General features: G+C 48.8%; 2 protein-coding genes across 2 annotated transcripts in view; one reads left to right on the forward strand and one right to left on the reverse strand.

Annotated features, from left to right (window-relative positions):
* Srp68 (signal recognition particle 68) overlaps nucleotides 1–8290 on the reverse strand; it is a 35739-nt gene extending 27449 nt beyond the window's left edge. Inside the window, exons 1-3 of the mRNA XM_059272155.1 lie at nucleotides 7978–8290; nucleotides 5038–5104; nucleotides 1132–1245 (exon numbers count right to left, since the gene is read on the reverse strand). Of these exons, the coding sequence (XP_059128138.1) occupies nucleotides 1132–1245; nucleotides 5038–5104; nucleotides 7978–8161 (365 nt within the window). The 5' untranslated portion in view covers nucleotides 8162–8290. The remainder of the gene's footprint in view (nucleotides 1–1131; nucleotides 1246–5037; nucleotides 5105–7977) is intronic.
* Nucleotides 8291–14459: 6169 nt separating this feature from the next.
* Nucleotides 14460–17320, forward strand: Galr2 (galanin receptor 2). Its single transcript, XM_059269830.1, is given in 3 exon segments — nucleotides 14460–14991; nucleotides 16354–17039; nucleotides 17042–17320. Coding segments are annotated over 3 exon segments (1116 nt in total). The 5' UTR covers nucleotides 14460–14623; the 3' UTR covers nucleotides 17104–17320.
* The last annotated feature ends 968 nt before the right edge of the window (nucleotides 17321–18288 follow it).

The following is an 18288-nucleotide window of genomic DNA, read 5'->3' on the forward strand; positions in this document are numbered from 1 at the left end:
TATCTCAAAGCAAGCAAGCAAGCATCCAAAAACCTCAAACCAACAGTTATGTTGAAGAGTGATGGAGCACTGCACCAGAGCCTGAGCTGGAGTCCCACAGCCTTGTCTTATAGCTGTGTGACTGTGGGCAACTCCGACCTTTCTGCACCTCACTCTGCACTACCGAACCCAACACAGACCACGGCTGGCACTTCCTGAAGGGTCACTAACCTAAGTCTGTTAGGATCCTCAGGAAGGTTTTCCTGAGACAGGGTTTCTCTGTGTAGCCCTGGCTGTCCTGAAACTCACTCTGTAGATCAGGCTGGCCTTGAACTCACAGAGATCCACCTGCCTCTGCCTCCTGAGTGCTGGGGTTAAAGGCATGTGCCACCACACCTGGCTATCAGATTTTTATTTTTTATTTTTTATAAAGGACCCTATTTTAGGCTCTGAAGGCCTCAGTCTTTATAAACAATACTGAATTAAACAAAACTTCTGCGTATGCATGTCTATGCGCATGCACTCGGAGGTCAGAGGTTAACACTGGGCGGCATCGCTCTAGTCTTCCCCCCTTACGTTTGGAGACAGGGTCTCTTGCTAGGCTGGAGCTCCCTGACTGGCAGACCGGCCAGCAAACCCCAACGGTCCTGCTGTTGGCTCCTGTCCAGCGCTCGGTTACTCCCCAGCACCCTAGCAACAAGCTGTCTCTCCAGCCTCGGAGAACAACCTGGTCCACACTGAAGCTCCAGAATGACTTCACAGACTGATCTTTTTTGTGGAGGGAAAGGAGCAACTGGAGATAGGGCCTCACATAGGTAATGTTGCTCTCAGATTCACTATGGAACCAAGGACAACCCCGAATTCTTCATCTTCCTGCCTCCATTTCCTAAGTGTTGGGATTACAGGTGTGTGCTACCACATCCGTTTTTCTGTGCTTCAGGGGATCACAGCCAGGGTCTGTGTATGCTAGAGAGGCAATCCACCAACGGAACCACACCCCAACCGCCAGCACAGCTCTTGAGCAAGCTACTGAACGTCTCTTCACCTACAGATGCAGGAACAGTACAGCACAGGACCCCAGAGCTGCTCAGAGGGCACATGAGAAAACTCAAGGGCTCCAGGTGTCAGCAAGACGAACTTAGAGCCTGGCACCTGTTATCGGTCAGGAGCTCCTCCGTGACTTTCTTTCCGGTGAACTTGTGTCTGTTTCCCATCTTAAAGTTGAGTGTTTTCCGGAGACGCCTTTGTCTTCTAGAACAATAGCCCCTGGGATGAAACACAGAACAAGATCATTCAGTACTTTGGACAGAATAGTCTACAATAGAGTAAGGGCAAAGGTTCAGAGGGCTGTTTGTGGTGACTACTGACGTCGCGTCACCTGCCAAACAACTAAACAACGAACACACGCTAGCCAATGTGACTGCTGCCACAGGAAACAATGAAATTCTGCAGACCCATAAATCAAAGTACTCTAAAACAATTAGATTCCCCCTTCTTGGTTTTTTGAGTTAGGGTCTAACATTGTAATCCAAGCAGGTCTGGAACTCACTAGATAGCCCAGGCTGACCTCAAATTCCAAAGTAATCCTCCTGCCTCCATTCATCAATTCCTGTGTGAGCCACATGTCTTGCTTAAAATATTTAAATATTACTCCATTATCACAGTTAGTTTAAAGAGTCTTTTTTTTTTTAATTTTTATGTGTATAGTGTGTACCATTTGTGTGATTGGTCCCCTCATAGGCCAGAAGAGGGTGTCAGATCCCTTGAGACTGGAGTGACAGTCAGTTGGGAGCCATCATGTAGGTCCTCGCTCTGAGGAACAGTCAGTGCTCTTAAATGATGAGCCGTCTCTCCAACCCCAGAATCACACGCTCTTTTTTTTTTTTTTTTAATAGTTTATTTAACTTTATTTTATGTGCATTGGTGTGAAGGGGTCAGACTCTCTGGAACTGGAGTTACAGACAGCTGTGAGCTGCCATGTAGGTTCTGGGAATTGAACACTGGGTCCTCTGGAGGAGCAGCCAGTGTTCTTAACCGCTGAGCCATCTCTCCAACCCTCACACACACTCTTAAAAGCTACCAGGACCCAGACTACTGAAACAAGAGCCAGGCATGGCGGTGCACATACAGCACTGAGGTCGAGGCAGGAGGAGCAGGAATTGAAAACAAATCCTGTCGTCTACACAGCCTGAGCTATGAGACCCTGCCCCCAAAACCCAAAATAAAGGGAACAGGTAGTAGTAGTAAAGTCTAAATCTGAAATCTATCAAAATGTCCACAGGAGTTGGGGATTTAGCTCAGTGGTAGAGCGCTTGCCTAGCAAGCACAAGACCCTGGGTTCGGTCTTCAGCTCTGAGAAAAAAAAAAAAAAAATTGTCCACGATACCTACTTATCTCTAGGTCTCTAGGAAAACAAAGGAGTCGTTCATTTTGTCCCATTCTAACAGTTTCTAATTCATATGCTATATGGAACTCAAGAAAAGAAAGAAAGAAAAAAAAAAAAAGAAAAGAAAAGAAAAGAAAGAAGACGGAGCCAGCCCTGTGCCTTGGATTGAGAGGAAGACCAAGGAAGGGGTGTGTAAATACACTGTTTACCTAAAGAGTAAAGAGACAGACAAGCTTCACATTAGGTAATACGCTAGAGTACAGCTCAACTTTTGTTTCTGGAAGGGAAAAGGGTGGAAGAGTGTCTGTGGTCGGTGTGGCCTGCATGAGAGCACAGCTGTAGAGAAGCAGCAGTTGATGAGCCAGACAAGTTCAGAGCTGCTCAAGTCCCCAACAGAAGGACAGCAATAATCAGCATGTGTTTACTAGCAACTGTCAGCCTAGGGAGGCTTATTTTCATGAAATCTGTTGTGTAAGAAAATCGTGCTCCCAACTATCATCAAGCAGCGCCTGATTAAACAACTATGATGCTGAAGTCATGTGACCAGACAAAAAACAAGAGCAACCCTAAACAAAAAAAGAGCGCGTTAGAATTTCCTCCAGTAAGGGAGTAGTTCAGCACACACAGGTCATTTCACAGGCTGCCGGGTTTTGTTGGTGCAGGAGACCCAAGTGAGTCTGGACTCATTCTGTTGAAAGGGACATGTGTGCATCATGCACACACACAGGCACACTCTTTCTGTAACTAGAGCAGAATGTCCTGAACTCTTTGTTCTCTGCTTCCTCACTCTCCTCACACTACTCCACTCAGCCCATCAAAAAGGCCAAAATTGGAGCCAGGGAGACGGCTCAGTGGGAAAAGACGTCAGCTGACAAGCCGATGGATGACAACCTGAGTTCCATCCTTGGGACTGACACGGTGGAACGAGAGAACCGACTTCCTCAAGCTGTCCCCTTGATCTCTACATGTGCGCCTCAGCAAGCACATACACATACAAACACATGTGAACACAAAATAAATAAAAGCAAACTAAAAAGAAGGCACTAGAAATGACTAAGATCACTTCCTGCTCAGTTCCCAGCACCTCATCAGGTGGTTGGTTCATAAGCCCTGAGCAGTAAGTAAGTCTAGTTCCAGGACAGCCAACACCCTTGTCTGTACTCCATGGGCACCTGCGCAGAAGAGAGCACCAGATCCCCTGGAACTGGAGTTACAGACGGCTGTGAACCTCCTTGTCAAGCCAGCCCCAGGCACATAGTGAGACGCTGCCTCAAACAAGCAAGACCTAGGGATGAACACAGCAGTGGAGCACTCGCCCAAGTGTCCACGGTTAGGGCATAACCTCCAGGACCATACAACAAACAAAAACCAAACAACAACCGGAGACTGCCAGGAATGGAGGCCCACACCTGGACTACCAGCATGCGGCAAGCTGACTTAAGAAGATACTAGTTGAAGGCTAGCCTGGGTTACATAGCAATTCTGAGGTCAGAGTTATACAGTGAGACTGTCTCAAAAAAAATAAAAAATAAATAAAAAAAAGAAAAAGAAAATAGAAGACATAAGCCAGGTGCCCACCTGTGAACCAAGCACTTGCAGGTGGAGAGACAGCAGGCTGGAAGCCAGTGTGCACAACACAGACCCTGCTTTAAAAACCTAACCCAAACCACATCCCAAAGACCGATGTACTCTGAGGTGGGGCTATAGCTTAGTAATAAAGTTCTTACCAAGTATGCAATGGTCCCGGGTTCAATCCCAATAAAAATAAAGTTGCATCTGAAAAGGGTGTATTCTATTATATGCAAAAATGTGACTACAGTTACTTAATAAGGGAAGACTGGGTCAGTTATGTCAAAGAGCTAGCCCATCTGAAAGGGTTTCTGCTGACCAAGCCTGAGTCAATTTAAGCAATCAAAATATTAGCTTATAACTCATAAAATCAATTGGACACTATGAGCACATACAGAATATATATGAATATATGAGTCTAACAAGAAAGCACATTCACAGAATTTCATTTCAAAGTTTTCTCTCATAAAATACTTAGTAATCACAAAGTAAAAAGAGTGACTTTTTAGGGAGAACCTCCCAACCCCTCCTCAGTCAAAGGCCAAAACAGAGCTCAGCAAGCACACAAACCCAACACTTACTTTTACTATGTGTATGAGTGTTTGCCTGAATGTATGTCTGTGTACTAGATGCATGCAGAACTGGAAGGGGCCAGATGAGGGCTTTCAACAGAGACTGTGAACCATCTGGGTGCTGGGAATCAAACCCAGGTCCTCTGCTGCTTTTAACCACTGAGCCATAAAATTTTTAGCCCCATAAAATTTTAAAATTATGCTGGGTGGCGGTAGTACATACACATCTTTCATCCCAGCACTTGGGAGGCAGAGGCAGGCAGATCTCTGAGTTTTTGTAGGCCAGCCTGGTCTACAAAGCAAGTTCCAGGACAGCCAGGATTACACAGGGAAACATCTCAAAAAACCAAAAACAACAACAACAAAACTAGAATTATTTAGAAATTACATACCTTTTGAAGACAACATAAACACAATGCTGGACCAACAAGGCATACCTTCTGATACAGCAAAGTGAGCAGGAAATGAACGGAAGCAGCCACATTAGAAAATGCCACAATTACTACCACACACGGAATTCAGGACACTGACCTGTACCGCTGGAAGTCTCCATGCCGTAAGCCATGCTGCTGCTGGGACTCCTTGATAATCTGAAGAACTAGAACCAAGATCAAGGAAAAGCTTACAGCAGAGGTTCTCAAACTTCTAGTGCTGAGACCCTTAACACAGCTCCTCATGCTGTGGGGACCCCCAACCATAACATTATTTTCACTGCTACTTCATAACTGTAATTTTGCGACTGTTATGAATCGTAATGCGAGTATCTGTGTTTTCCAACGGTGGTAGGTGACCCCTGTGAAGGGATCTTGGCCTTCAACCGCAGGCTTACGGTGGTAAGAATCCAATAGATCAAAAGCTGCACACTTATCACCTGTACGAACAAGCCTGAGGATGGTAACCATGGGATTCTTTTTTTTTTTTTTTTTTTTTTTTTTTTGGTTTTTCGAGACAGGGTTTCTCTGTGTAGCTTTGCGCCTTACCTGGAACTCACTTGGTAGCCCAGGCTGGCCTCGAACTCACAGAGATCCGCCTGGCTCTGCCTCCCGAGTGCTGGGATTAAAGGCATGCGCCACCACTGCCCGGCCTGGGGATTCTTTTGTAATCATTTTTCAACAGTTATCTTGTCAAAGGACAAGGCTAAGTTTACAGAAAAGTAAATTGTTCCAACTGTTACTTTTTTCAGACAAAAAGGGAGGGTAGCCTGTGGAAGTGCTGAAACCTAGCATGTTAAAGAAAGCTGCTGAATTTCAATGGTGACACTGAGGAGCGGTCCACCTGCACCTCACAGCAGTCATTCAAACAGACTGGTTATAAATGTCAGGTGCTGACTACACATCTCTATGCCGCTGGTGCTTGCCAAATGTAACTTTCCTTACCAGCTGTAATGCGTCCAAAACCTATGATTAACACATGTCAACCAAGATAAGCCAGTTCCCATTAAAAAAAAAAAAAAAAAAAAAATCCAAGTTTTTCTCCTTCCTGGAGTTCAGAATAAAACTAGTGCATTCTAATATTTATTAAGAATGATATGGAGGGCTGGAGAGATGGCTCAGTGGCTAAGAGCATCTGGCTGCTCTTCCAGAGGTCCTGAGTTCAATTCCCAGCAACCACATGGTGACTCACAACCATCTGTAATGAGATCTGGTGCCCTCTTCTGGCCTGCAGGCAGAACATGCAGACAGAACACTATACATAATAAATAAATAAATCTTAAAAAAAAAAAAAAAGAATGATATGGGCTGGAGAGATGGCTCAGAGGTTAGAGCACTGACTGCTCTTCCAGAGGACCTGGGTTCAATTCCCAGCACCTACACGGCAGTTCACAACTTTCTATAACTCCAAGATCTGACACCCTCATACAAACATGCAAGCAGGCAAAACACCAGTGCACATATTTTTGAAAAAGGAACGATGCAACACTACCAGAGCAAAAAGCACAGCTATAAACCCATGAGAACTGCCGGGCGGTGATGGCGCACGCCTTTAGTCCCAGCACTGGGAAGGCAGAGTCAGGCGGGTCTCTCTGAGTTCAAGGCCAGCCTGGTCTACAGAGCGAGATCCAGGACAGGGACCAAAGCTACACAGAGAAACTCTTCCTGGGGGGGGGGGGGAATCCATGAGAATTTACACAAAAAGCTAATGTTTTATTTCAGAAATTCCTCTAAATCATCTCTGTTTGATAGGCATCCCAAAAAGCACTCGGGCAGTGTTATTATTTGCTTATAATCCCAACCCTCAGAAGGTCCAGAGAAGAGGAGCAGGAGGTCAAGGCCAGACTGGACGACACAGCAAAACTTTGTCTCAAAACACAAAAATGGGCTAGAGGGACAGCTCAGCGGTTAAGAGCACCCTGCTCTTCCAGAGGACCCAGGTTCAATTCCAGCACCCACATGGAGGTGCTTAACCGGCTATAACTCCAGTTCCAGGGGATCCAGCACCCTCTTCAGGTCTCTGTGGGCACCAGGCACACATGTAGTACACACATACATGCAGGCAAACACACATAACAAAACACTTTAAAATACTTAAAAGAACACACAGAACTAAAAAAAGCCACATACTACTATTGCAATTACACAAATGATATATAAACTAATAAAAACTTAAAAATTTCTTAGGGCTGGGAAGATTGCTCAGCCGGTAATGCTGTCTAAGCCTGAAGACCCGAGTTGGGATTCCCCAGAACCCATGTTAAAAAGGCCATACCCAGTGGTTTGCACATGTAATCCCAAAGTTGGGGTGGCAGAGACAGAAAGATCCCTGTAGTGAGCTCCTATTGCAGGTGATAAGCTCCAGGTCTAGTGAGAGACCCAGTCGCAAAAAATAAGGTAGAGAATTAGGAAGGCAATGTTGACTCTGACCTGCACACACTGCACCAGCAACTACACCTACACCCATGCGGAATCAAAAAAAAAAAAAACCTACAGGCCTACTTAGGAAACTACACACTACACACACACACACACACACACACACACACACACACACACACGATATAAAACAAACTAAACAGGTAAAGAGCTTTTCCGGGGAGTACACTTTCAGAGCATCTAGCTGTAAGGTTTACTATCCAGCATACAACAGCTGTCCGACAGTAGCCCTACGCTGAAAAGTTAAGGCTGCAGTTTCCTCTCCACAGTTCAGTGGCTCGAGGTACCAACCAGGAGCTCTGCGGGATGGCTTGCCTGTCAATCCCAGCTCAACCCTCCAACTGGACATCTGAGGGGCAACAGAGGGAACCTGCCCAACATCTCTACACGACTTGGCAAAAAAGCTTGGAAGGCGAGGAGTTTGCGAGGGAAGACCGGACGAGAGGCAAACCCTGGACCTGCGAGTTCCAAAAATGAAGAGCAAGAGAAACTGCATGCCCCGGCCTCCGCAGCCCAGGGGCGGGCACCCGCTGCCTCTCCCGCCCCCAACCCTCCAGATCGACACGTAGTCACTACTAGTTAGGCCACCGCTCTAGGATACTCTCCAAACTCAGGCTATCCCCGAATTCTTTGTTTGCCTTCGATCCGGCTGAAGGGCGTTCGTTTTCCTTATTCTCGTCTCCTCCGGCACTGCGTCCACCACCGCTCCCGCCGCTCCCGCCGCCGCCGCTCCCGCCGCCGCCGCCACCGCCACCACCACCCGGGACCTGCTTCTCAGCAGCCATCTTGCCCCTGCGCCGCAAAGCAGGACGGGATAGAGGAGGCGAGACGACCTGTGGCAGGAGAGAGCGGCCCCTTCCTGGCCGGGCGGACGGGACACTGACGGACTGCGCCGCGGATAGCCTTTTATCCTCTGCCTTAGCCGTGCGTTGGTGTGCGCCTGCGCGTCCCGGATGGCCGTCGGTCCTGGCGTTCCTGAGGAAACGGTTATCCCACTTCCAGTCCACCGAGGGCAGGCGGACCAGAGAAAGACGCCTACCTCGTGCATCCCTGCACCTGGAGGGTGATGGCGCGCACCTTTAATCCCAGTACTTGGGGAGGCTGAGGCTGGAGGATTGCCTCGAGTTCGAGGTCAGCCTGGACTGCATAGTTAAACCTTATTTTAAAAAAAGGGGGGGCGGTGGCGAAAGCCTAAACACTTCGGATTCCTGATTGTAAATGTTTTTCAACTAGGGGACTCTGAGAAATGAGCTTCTCCATTCTAGGGAGCGCCCAGCTTGTATATAACTGCTTCTACAGTTTTTTTCTGCGGTCGATGGTGAGAAACACTGGCCTCAGTCAGAAGGCAGTGTCCCCAATAGGAGCTTGAGATCCGTGGCCTTGTCTAGATTGTGTGACCATCAGTCAGTCCAAGAACGACTTGGGCACTCCCGGAATCTGGAGTCCTGAGGCTGTGCCAGGCCCTGTGCCAATCACTGCGGATGCAGAGATACTGGGCAAGTAACTCTCAAGTCTCGCCCTGAACCAGTTCCCTCATCTGTGACAATGGGATAACCATTTAAAGTGGTTGCTGAAATGGCCACGGTAGCTCATGCCTGTCATCCCAGAATTGAGGAGTCTGAGGCTGGAGGACTCACAGACCACTACATAGTTACATTTGAGGTCAACCTAGGCAACATGAGGTCCTGTATCAAAAGACAAACATGGGGGGCAGGACGGATCAGTGGACAGAAGCACTTGTTGCACAAGCCAGGTCCAAATTCAGACCGAACCGGTGCAAAAACCAAACACAGTAGCGTGCATCTGTAACCCCAGCACTACTATGGTGAGATGTGCAAAGGGGAGACACACACACACACACACACACACACACACACACACACCCCGCTGCAAGTTCACAGGCCAGCCAATGTGTAGTGTGTAGCTCAGGAGCAAAAGGAACAAGAGACACTGGGCCTGGACAGATGGCTCAGTAGTTAATACTGGTTGTTCTTGCAGAGGATCTGGGTTCAATTACCAGTAACCATATGGTAGCTCACAACCATGTGGAACTCAAGTCCCAAGGGATCCAACCCTTTTCTGGCCTAGAGCATGACACACATGTGGTACACAGACATACATGTAGGTAGAACACTCATATACATAAAAATAAAGAGCTGAGCAGTGGTGGTGCACACCTTTAATCCCAGCACTCAGGAGGCAGAGGCAGGTGGATCTCTGAATTCAAGGCCAGCCTGGTCTTCAGAGTGAGTTCTGGGACAGCCAGGGAAAAGGAAAGGCATACTGACCATGCTACAGCGTGGATGAACCTTGAGGATATTGTAGGAAATAGTAAATGAAAAGAGCCAGATGCAAAAGGACTCATATTTTATGATTCTGTTTGTGTGAAATGCCTGGATTGGGAAAATATAGAGATCAGAAAGATTAACAATTACCTGATGCTAGGATGAAATGAAGTGACTGGGTTTAGGATGTGCAGGTGACCCGTAAAGTGGGAAGAGAAGAGAAATGTCCTAAAACACAAGTATCACATCACACTCGTCAGGATTCCTTCTTTTCCAAAACAAGCAAGAAAATAACATGTATGGGTGAATATGATGATTGTCACCCAACGTGAACATACCACAAAACAAGCAAATACTTTAAATGAGCATGTGACTTGTGGTTCAGTAAAGCTGTTGGGGGAAAAGGTGCACTTATGTGAGCAGTCTAGTCAAAGCCCTACAGATCCTCCTCCTGTGACTAGACTAAATGCCACTCCCCTCACAGTGGAAAAAGCCGGGGCTGGGGATACTGCTCAGTTAGAGAGCTTCTCTGGCATGCATGAAGCCTTGGGTCCAAGCCCCAGCACCACATAAGCCAGGTCTGAAATCCTAGCATTTGGGAGGTGGAGGCAGCAAGATCAAAAATTCAAGGTCTTTGGCTACATAGCAAGTTCCAGGCCAGCCTGGCTACACGAGACCCTGACTCAAATAAATAAATAAGAAAGAAAAGACGGAAAGAAGGCAGGAGTAAAAGGGGGGAGACAGGGCTGGAAAGATGGCTTAGCCTTTAAAAAATACTGCCTGTTCTTGCAGAGGACCCAGGTTCTGTTCCCAGCACCCTCTCCAGTGGCTCTCAGCAAACTGTAATTCCAGCTATGGGGTCCTGAGCCCTCCTCTGGCCTCCTCAGGCACCAGATGCAGGTGCACATCCGACAAGCAGGCATATATATATATATATATATATATATATATATATATATATATATATTTAAATATAGCTAAAGCATACATATAGTTAAAAATAACAGGCCGGGCATGGTATCACATGCCTTTAATTCCAGCACTTAGGAGGCAGAAGCAGGAGGATCTCTGTGAATTGGAGACTAGCCTGGTCTACAGAGTGAGTTCCAGAACATCCAGGACTACATAGAAGAGACCCTCTCTAAAAAAAAATGGGGTTGGGGATTTAGCTCAGTGGTAGAGCGCTTGCCTAGCAAGTGCAAGGCCCTGGGTTCAGTCCTCAGCTCTGAAAAAAAAAAAAAAAGACAAAGTAACAAAAAAATTACAAATTTTTAATTTTTTTAATTTAAATTTTTTTAAATTTTTTTCAGATTTTTTTATGAGTATGAGTGTTCATGCACTCTGTGTGTGCAGCACCCTCAGAAGTCAGAAGAGGGTGTCAGATCCCCTGAAACTGGAGTTCTAGATGGCTGTGAGCCACCGTGTGGGTGCTGGGAACAGAACCCAGGTCCTCTGCAAATGCACAAGTGCTCTTAAACGTGGAGCACCTCTCCACCCTCACATAATTTTTAAAGGACGTCTTGACCTCAACTCTTGTCACTCTTCTTGTTCATACAACTCAGCCGTACCAGCCGTGACTTAGGGACACAACCACACTCCTACATTATGGCAACTCTCCTCCCCCTCCCCCTTCCCTCTTTACGTCCTCTCCCAGCAATAGTGGGCTGTTTTCCTCACCTCTACACCTGTATTCAGATGTTTGGTTGTGCATTTGAGGCAGAGTTTCCCTGTGTCCCGGCAGCTGCTCCCAAATAACCATACAGAGACTTATTATTAATTATAAATGCTCCACCAGTAGCTTAGGCTTGTTTCTAACTAGCTCTTATAACTTAAATTAATCCATTTCTATTCATCTGGAGGCTGGTTCACCTCATCTGTGAACTTCCCATGTTGCTGCTTCTGAGTCTGGAGACTCTCATGACTCCCCGACTCCACCCTTTCTTCTTCCTAGCCTTCTCTCTGTCCCGAAAAGCCTGCTAGACATCAGCCAGTCTGCTTTTTATTAACAATGAGAGTGACATGTCCTCACAGTGTACAAAAAGATTGTTCCACAACATGCGTTGTTTTGTTTTTTATGTACATTGGTGTTTTGCCTGCATGTATGTCTGTGTGAGGGTATCTGATCTCCTGGAACTGGAGTTATAGACAGTTATGAGCTGCTGTGTGGGTGCTGGGAACTGAACCTGGGTCCTCTGGAAGAGCAGCCAGTGCTCTTAGAGCCATCTCTCCAGCCACTGGTTATGTTTTGTTTCGTTTTTATTTTGACAGAGTCTCATTGTGTTGTGCAGGCTGTCTTTGAATTTCTGGACTCATATGGTCCTTCTGCTTCTGACTCCTAAATAGCTAGGACCATAGATGTGCCAATGTGTCCTACCACATCCAACTAAATAATTTTTTTCTGTTCTGGGGATGTAACTCAGTGGTAGAGTGATTGCCCTGAGTACATGGGACCCTGGATTCAATGCTCAGGGGACACACACACACACATTGATAAACAATGTTACATTCTTTTCTTTTTGGACAAGGACTTTCTTTGTAGTCTTGGCTGCCCTGGAATTCACTGTGTAGCCCAGGGTAGCCTTGAACTTGCAATCCTCCAACTTCAGCCTCCAGGGTACTTGCATTCCATGTCTGAGTCAATAAGCCCTGCTTTAGGAAAGAATATTAATGATTAAGATCTGAGTGGGTATAAGATTTGATCCATTAATAAACTGGTTTCCGTTTCACATCTCCCTGCATTTGTTTGTGTGTGGGAGTGGAGTGTTTGTGCCTGTGAGAGCACATGTACAAGGAGCCTGTGGAGCAGAAGAGGGTATTGGACCTCCTGGAACTGAAGTTACAGGAAGTTATGAGTGCTGACATGTGAGTGCTGGGAACTGAACCTGGGTCCTCTGCAAGAGCAGCGAGTGTTCTTAAAGGCTGGGCCATTGTTCCAACCCTTCTCCTAGTATTCTTACTTACCTCATACTTCTTTGAAGACAGTGTTTCCAGGCGCATTCCATCCCAGACAAGGGAGGTAAAGGTCACAGACAGGCTGACAGGTGAAGGAGACCTCCGCACATCAGGGACTGTCTCCTAGACCTGGGATTAGGTACAAAGCACACCCTAACACCTGTTTTCACAGAGAGATCCTTTATTAGTGGCGAAGGAAGTGGGGGATAAAATGACTGCTTTCTGACTCAGGCAGAAAACAGCAGCAAATGACCTTGCAGGTGTAATTTTTAAGAGGAGAAAAAGGGGAGGTCTGTATTAGAATGGGCTGGGATTCAGTGGTAAAGGAGATAAAGGACCGGAGAAGGGGAAGGGGAAAAGGGAAAGGAGGCAGGGGTATTTGTCCTGGGGGAACAAAGGACTGCCTCTGGATAGAGAGGAGACAGATGTGACGCATAGGCAAATGGCAGTTTATAAATGTAAAATGTGCCCGGCGGCGGCGGCGGCGGCGGCGGCGGCGGCGGCGGCGGCGGCGGCGGCGGCGGCGGCGCACACCTTTAATCCCAGCACTTGGGAGGCAGAGCCAGGCGGATCTCTGTGAATTCGAGGCCAGCCTGGTCTACAGGGATAGTTTCAGGACAGCCAGGACTGTTTCACAGAGAAACCCTGTCTCAAAAACTCTATAAATAAATAAATAAATAAATAAATGTAAAATGGGAAACCTATTATTAGGATGAGGTGCTTAATTTTAATTGGGCATGTTAATTAGGTGAGCCAAGGGGCGGGTTGTTAGTTTGCTTTTGTTTTGTGGAGTTTTTTTTTTTTTTTTTTTTTTTTTTTCCCCGAGCCAGGGTTTCTCTGTGTAGTTTTGGTGCCTGTCCTGGATCTCGATCCATCCGTAGACCAAGCTGGCCTCAAACTCAGAGATCCATCCACCTTGCTCTGCCTCCCAAGTGCTGGGATTAAAGGCGTGCACCGCCGCCGCCGCCGCCGCCGCCGCCACCACCACCACCACCACCCGGCCCAAAGAACATTTTTGATTGCTGGATTTCAATACTTTGAAAGCTAGACTTTGGTAGTCAGCCTCAGGAGAAAGAGGTGGCCAAATAAGGGAATAGACCGTGGGGGCTAGCTTTAGGAATGTAATCTAACGACTTTTTTTTTTTTTTTTCTTTTAGCATGGCAGAGGGAATGGGGAGAAGGGCAAGGTCTGCCAGAGCCACGTGCTCCAGTGGGCCAGTGTCCCATCAACAGTAGTGTGTGTTCAGTGAACTGCGTGAAAATGGAGGGAAACATGTGGTGGATGAAATAAAAGAAGTGAGATGAAAATATCCATTCTGGCCAGGCTGGTTGGTGCATGGCTGTAATTCCAGCACTACAGAGACTGAAGCAGAAGGGACGTGCGTTCAAGTCCAACTTGGGCTGCACAGAGGCACCCAGTCTCAAAACAAACAACAAAAAACCCTCCTTTCCTCCAGGGTTACCCTCTGGAGTTCCTGTGTGTCAGGATGAAGTGCTCCAAGGAATTAGAATTGGAAAGAGGCAGGGAATGTATGGCTGGCTATTCCACTTTGCCAGTTGTGTGTGTTGAGGGCAGGCAGGGCGACCAACCATGGCGCCTGTACTCGGTGTCAACCCCCATATTCCGGGTAGTGGGGTGGATCTCTCAAGGGTACCCTACGTCCTGCGTGCACCCCCTGGTCCCTCCACTGCTCCAGGGGCGGTGTGGCATGCCTGTGAGCAAACTCAGTCTAAAGCGGGGAGAATCCCGGACCAGAGCGCGGGAGCCAGGGGAGGAGAGCCGGGGAGTGGAGCCAGGGTCATCCGACAGCAGCTCTCCTGGCGGCAGGCCGCAGCGGGGGGACAGTCCTACACCCTGGGTGCTCGCTCCTCCTCCCGTCCCCTGCGCATCCCTGCTCTCGCTCCTGGAGCTCTGCAGAGTCTCACTGGGGCGCTGCAGCGAGGGAGCTTCAGGCTCACCAAAACCGGGACCGCTGCGGAAGCCAGGGCAGGGTCGGCTTCGCTGACACCATGAATGGCTCGGGCAGCCTGGGGGCCGAGGACACGAGCCAGGAAGTCAGCAGCGGCGGCTGGCAGCCCGAGGCGGTCCTCGTGCCCCTGCTTTTCGCGCTCATCTTCCTCGTGGGCACCGTGGGCAACGCGCTGGTGCTGGCTGTGCTGCTGCGCGGCGGCCAGGCGGTCAGCACCACCAACCTGTTCATCCTCAACCTGGGCGTGGCCGACCTGTGCTTCATCCTGTGCTGCGTGCCTTTCCAGGCCACCATCTACACCCTGGACGGCTGGGTGTTCGGCTCGCTGCTCTGCAAGGCCGTTCATTTCCTCATCTTCCTCACCATGCACGCCAGCAGCTTCACACTGGCCGCGGTCTCCCTGGACAGGTGGGCGAGCATTCTGTTGTCTCTGAGAACTGGGTACCCAGGGAGGGGCTTGAGTTGGAGCCTCAACTCAGGGATACAGGAGGGATGCGCAGAGTGGGCGAGAGTACTGAAATCACACTAGCCTGAAGCAGTGAAACAAACGCAAGCGGGAGCGGAGGAGAAAAAGGATTAAGAGTCAGTGACTAAGAATGTCCCTCGATTAAATCGGTCCTCGGACCTCGAAGGCTGGAGAAGTCAGCCCTCTGGAGTCTTCACATTATTATCGCTTGAGCTTAATGCCTCTATGAAACATAACCATACTCAGAGCTAGTGTGTAAGTAACTTGCCAGATGGTAATTGAATCCTACAGGGAAGCCTCTGTTTCTCGGGACCTGGACCATTGTCTGGCGTCTTAGGCTTGGGACTGGGCTGTGTGTGTGTGGGGAGGATTTGTGCTGAAGTCCAAGAGAGTCTGAGTGAGGGCTCCTCGCTGCTCCCAAACGCCCCCCAGGCCAAGGCTCCTGGCCAGGGAAGCCAGCGGTTTGATGTTCCCGCTCTAGATAAAGAGCAGAGAAAGAGAAACTTCTAGAATGCTCTGCAGGGATCTTGGCTGGAAGACACTAGGAACAGGTCCTAGGGAGGAAATCCTGATCTGATTCTGTTATTTCCCACCCTTCTCACATCATTTGGACCTCCCCACGGAAGAGCAGTCAAGAAAGGTGGTGATCCCCATTCTCCTCCCATTTCCATGGTGTGCAAGGTGTGGGTTCCGAGTCTGCTGGTGGGGCGCACAGAACTTCAGCTTTCTTCAGGAATTTCCTCGCTGTTCCTTAACCCAAGTCTCATCTGTCAGAGCCTCAGGCGCTAGGGATCTGCCTTCCCCGGGGTTGTCACTACAGGAGAATAATCACTACCTCAAGAGTCAAGGCAAGGGCTGGAGAGATGGCTCAGAGGTTAAAGAGCACTGACTGCTCTTCCAGAGGTCCTGAGTTCAAGTCCCAGCAACCACATGGTGGCTCACAACCATCTGTAATGAGATCTGGCACCCTCTTCTGCATACATAATAAATAAATCTTTAAAAAAAAGTCAAGGCAAATTTTCCAACTTTTCGTCTTCAGTGGTTTTGGGGTGCCCTCTCGAGTGAAGTAAGTCGGTAGCCACATTCGTAGGGACAGCCAATGAATGGCCCAGACTCCAGCCATTATTGCTACCAGGTCCTGTCCTAATTCTAGGATCAAACAAATATCAGACGCACTGGACCTGCCCTTCAGACATAGGCCGTATAACTTACATTTGAGGCCTTCTTCCAGAGCTAGGGTAGGGTTGGCGGTGGTGAGTCCTCTCGTTTACGGGACACATCCCTGGCTCCGCACTGTTCCACAGGTATCTGGCCATCCGCTACCCGCTGCACTCCCGCGAGCTGCGCACACCTCGAAACGCGCTGGCGGCCATCGGGCTCATCTGGGGGCTCGCACTGCTCTTCTCCGGGCCCTACTTGAGCTACTACCGTCAGTCAGAGCTAGCCAACCTGACCGTGTGCCACCCAGCATGGAGCGCGCCTCGACGCCGCGCCATGGACCTCTGCACCTTCGTCTTCAGCTACCTGTTGCCTGTGCTCGTCCTCAGCCTGACCTACGCGCGTACCCTGCGCTACCTCTGGCGCACAGTCGACCCAGTGGCGGCAGGCTCGGGCTCCCAGCGCGCCAAACGCAAGGTGACACGCATGATCGTCATCGTCGCCACGCTCTTCTGCCTATGTTGGATGCCCCACCACGCACTTATCCTCTGCGTGTGGTTTGGTCGCTTCCCGCTCACGCGCGCCACTTACGCGCTGCGCATCCTTTCACACCTAGTTTCTTATGCCAACTCGTGTGTCAACCCCATCGTTTACGCGCTGGTCTCTAAGCATTTCCGCAAGGGTTTCCGAAAAATCTGCGCAGGCCTGCTGTGCCGCGCCCCGAGGCGAGCCTCAGGCCGGGTGTGCGTTGTGGCGCCTGGCAACCATAGTGGCAGTGTGCTGGAACGCGAGTCCACAGACCTGACACATGTGAGCGAGGCAGCGGGGCCTCTTGTCCAGCACCCGGACTTCCCAACTGCACAGCCTCGAGTAGAGCCCTCAGCCCTGTTGGTTAAAGGATCAAAGGGCATCTAAGGACATCTTCACAGTGTGGCCTGAGGACACCTGCGGGTTGCAGCCAAAGACTGAGAATTGTAGGGAATGCTTCTCTGATATTCAACTGCACAGATTGCTAGTCATGTGACATAAGCCTTCAATCCCAGCACTTGGGTAGTTGAAGGAACAGGAGCAAAGCCAGCCTTGAGTTTGAGCCCCCCTTGAACTACACGAGATACAGTCGGAACAATAATAAAATTCTTAAAAGATTCAAACCATTTCATATGCTGTGATGCACGTGGGATTTGGACATGAAGCCCCAAGCCTGGGGTAAAAAGCCTTTGGAACTTTACAGGGTGTGGGAGGCTTCTCATAGTGGGGTGCAGGGCGCTTAGCTTAGCTACTAGAAAATTAAAGTCCCTAACTGAAGCCAGGGATCCAGTGATGCCTACCATGTGCCCCCCACTTCCAGGTGCTAGTTGTCCATACCTAAGTTATCAGCCAACTCACGTGATCAAGACAAGCAACACATTTGAGTTGACACTGACTGATGGACAAACATCACGTGTTTGTGTTTCCAGTTTGTTCATGAACAATTGCACTCTGAGTCTGGGCATCCTGACCAGTGAGTGCTTCACACTTGGCCCTGCATTCACTTTGCTGCCTACAACTGGGCAGGATCGAGTACCTAGCATTTTCATTTTTGCTTGGGGGTCAAAAAGTCACCTTCCAACAGGTTACATTCCACATAAACTACAGTGATTGATCCTAAGTACTTTGGGTTGGGGCAAGCTAATTCGGCAGGACAGGGATGCCCAGGGTTTCAGTCACTGGTCTCTATCTGTCCCTGAGTTCTTGAGCCAAGGCACTTTACATTAAGCATTTAAGGAGCAGCAAGGACAAAGATGTCTCCAACACACATCGTGGAGTGGGCTGACTTTGGCCAAAAGCACCACCAAAGGGCACAGCGAGCCCTAATTAGGGCTTGTAGAAGAGACACAGTGGAGCTGGAGAGATGGCTCAGTGGTTAAGAGCTCCTCTTCCAGAGGTCCTGAGTTCAATTTCCAGCAACCACATAGTGGCTCACAACCATCTACAATGGTTTCTAATGCCCTTTTCTGGCATGCGGCATATGAACAGAACACTCATACATAAACAAATAAAAGATCCTAGGCTTGCCTCATAGGGCAGTGTGTTCCAGGTGC

This window comes from Peromyscus eremicus, chromosome 8a (assembly GCF_949786415.1).
Source record: "Peromyscus eremicus chromosome 8a, PerEre_H2_v1, whole genome shotgun sequence".
Classification (NCBI taxonomy): domain Eukaryota; kingdom Metazoa; phylum Chordata; class Mammalia; order Rodentia; family Cricetidae; genus Peromyscus; species Peromyscus eremicus.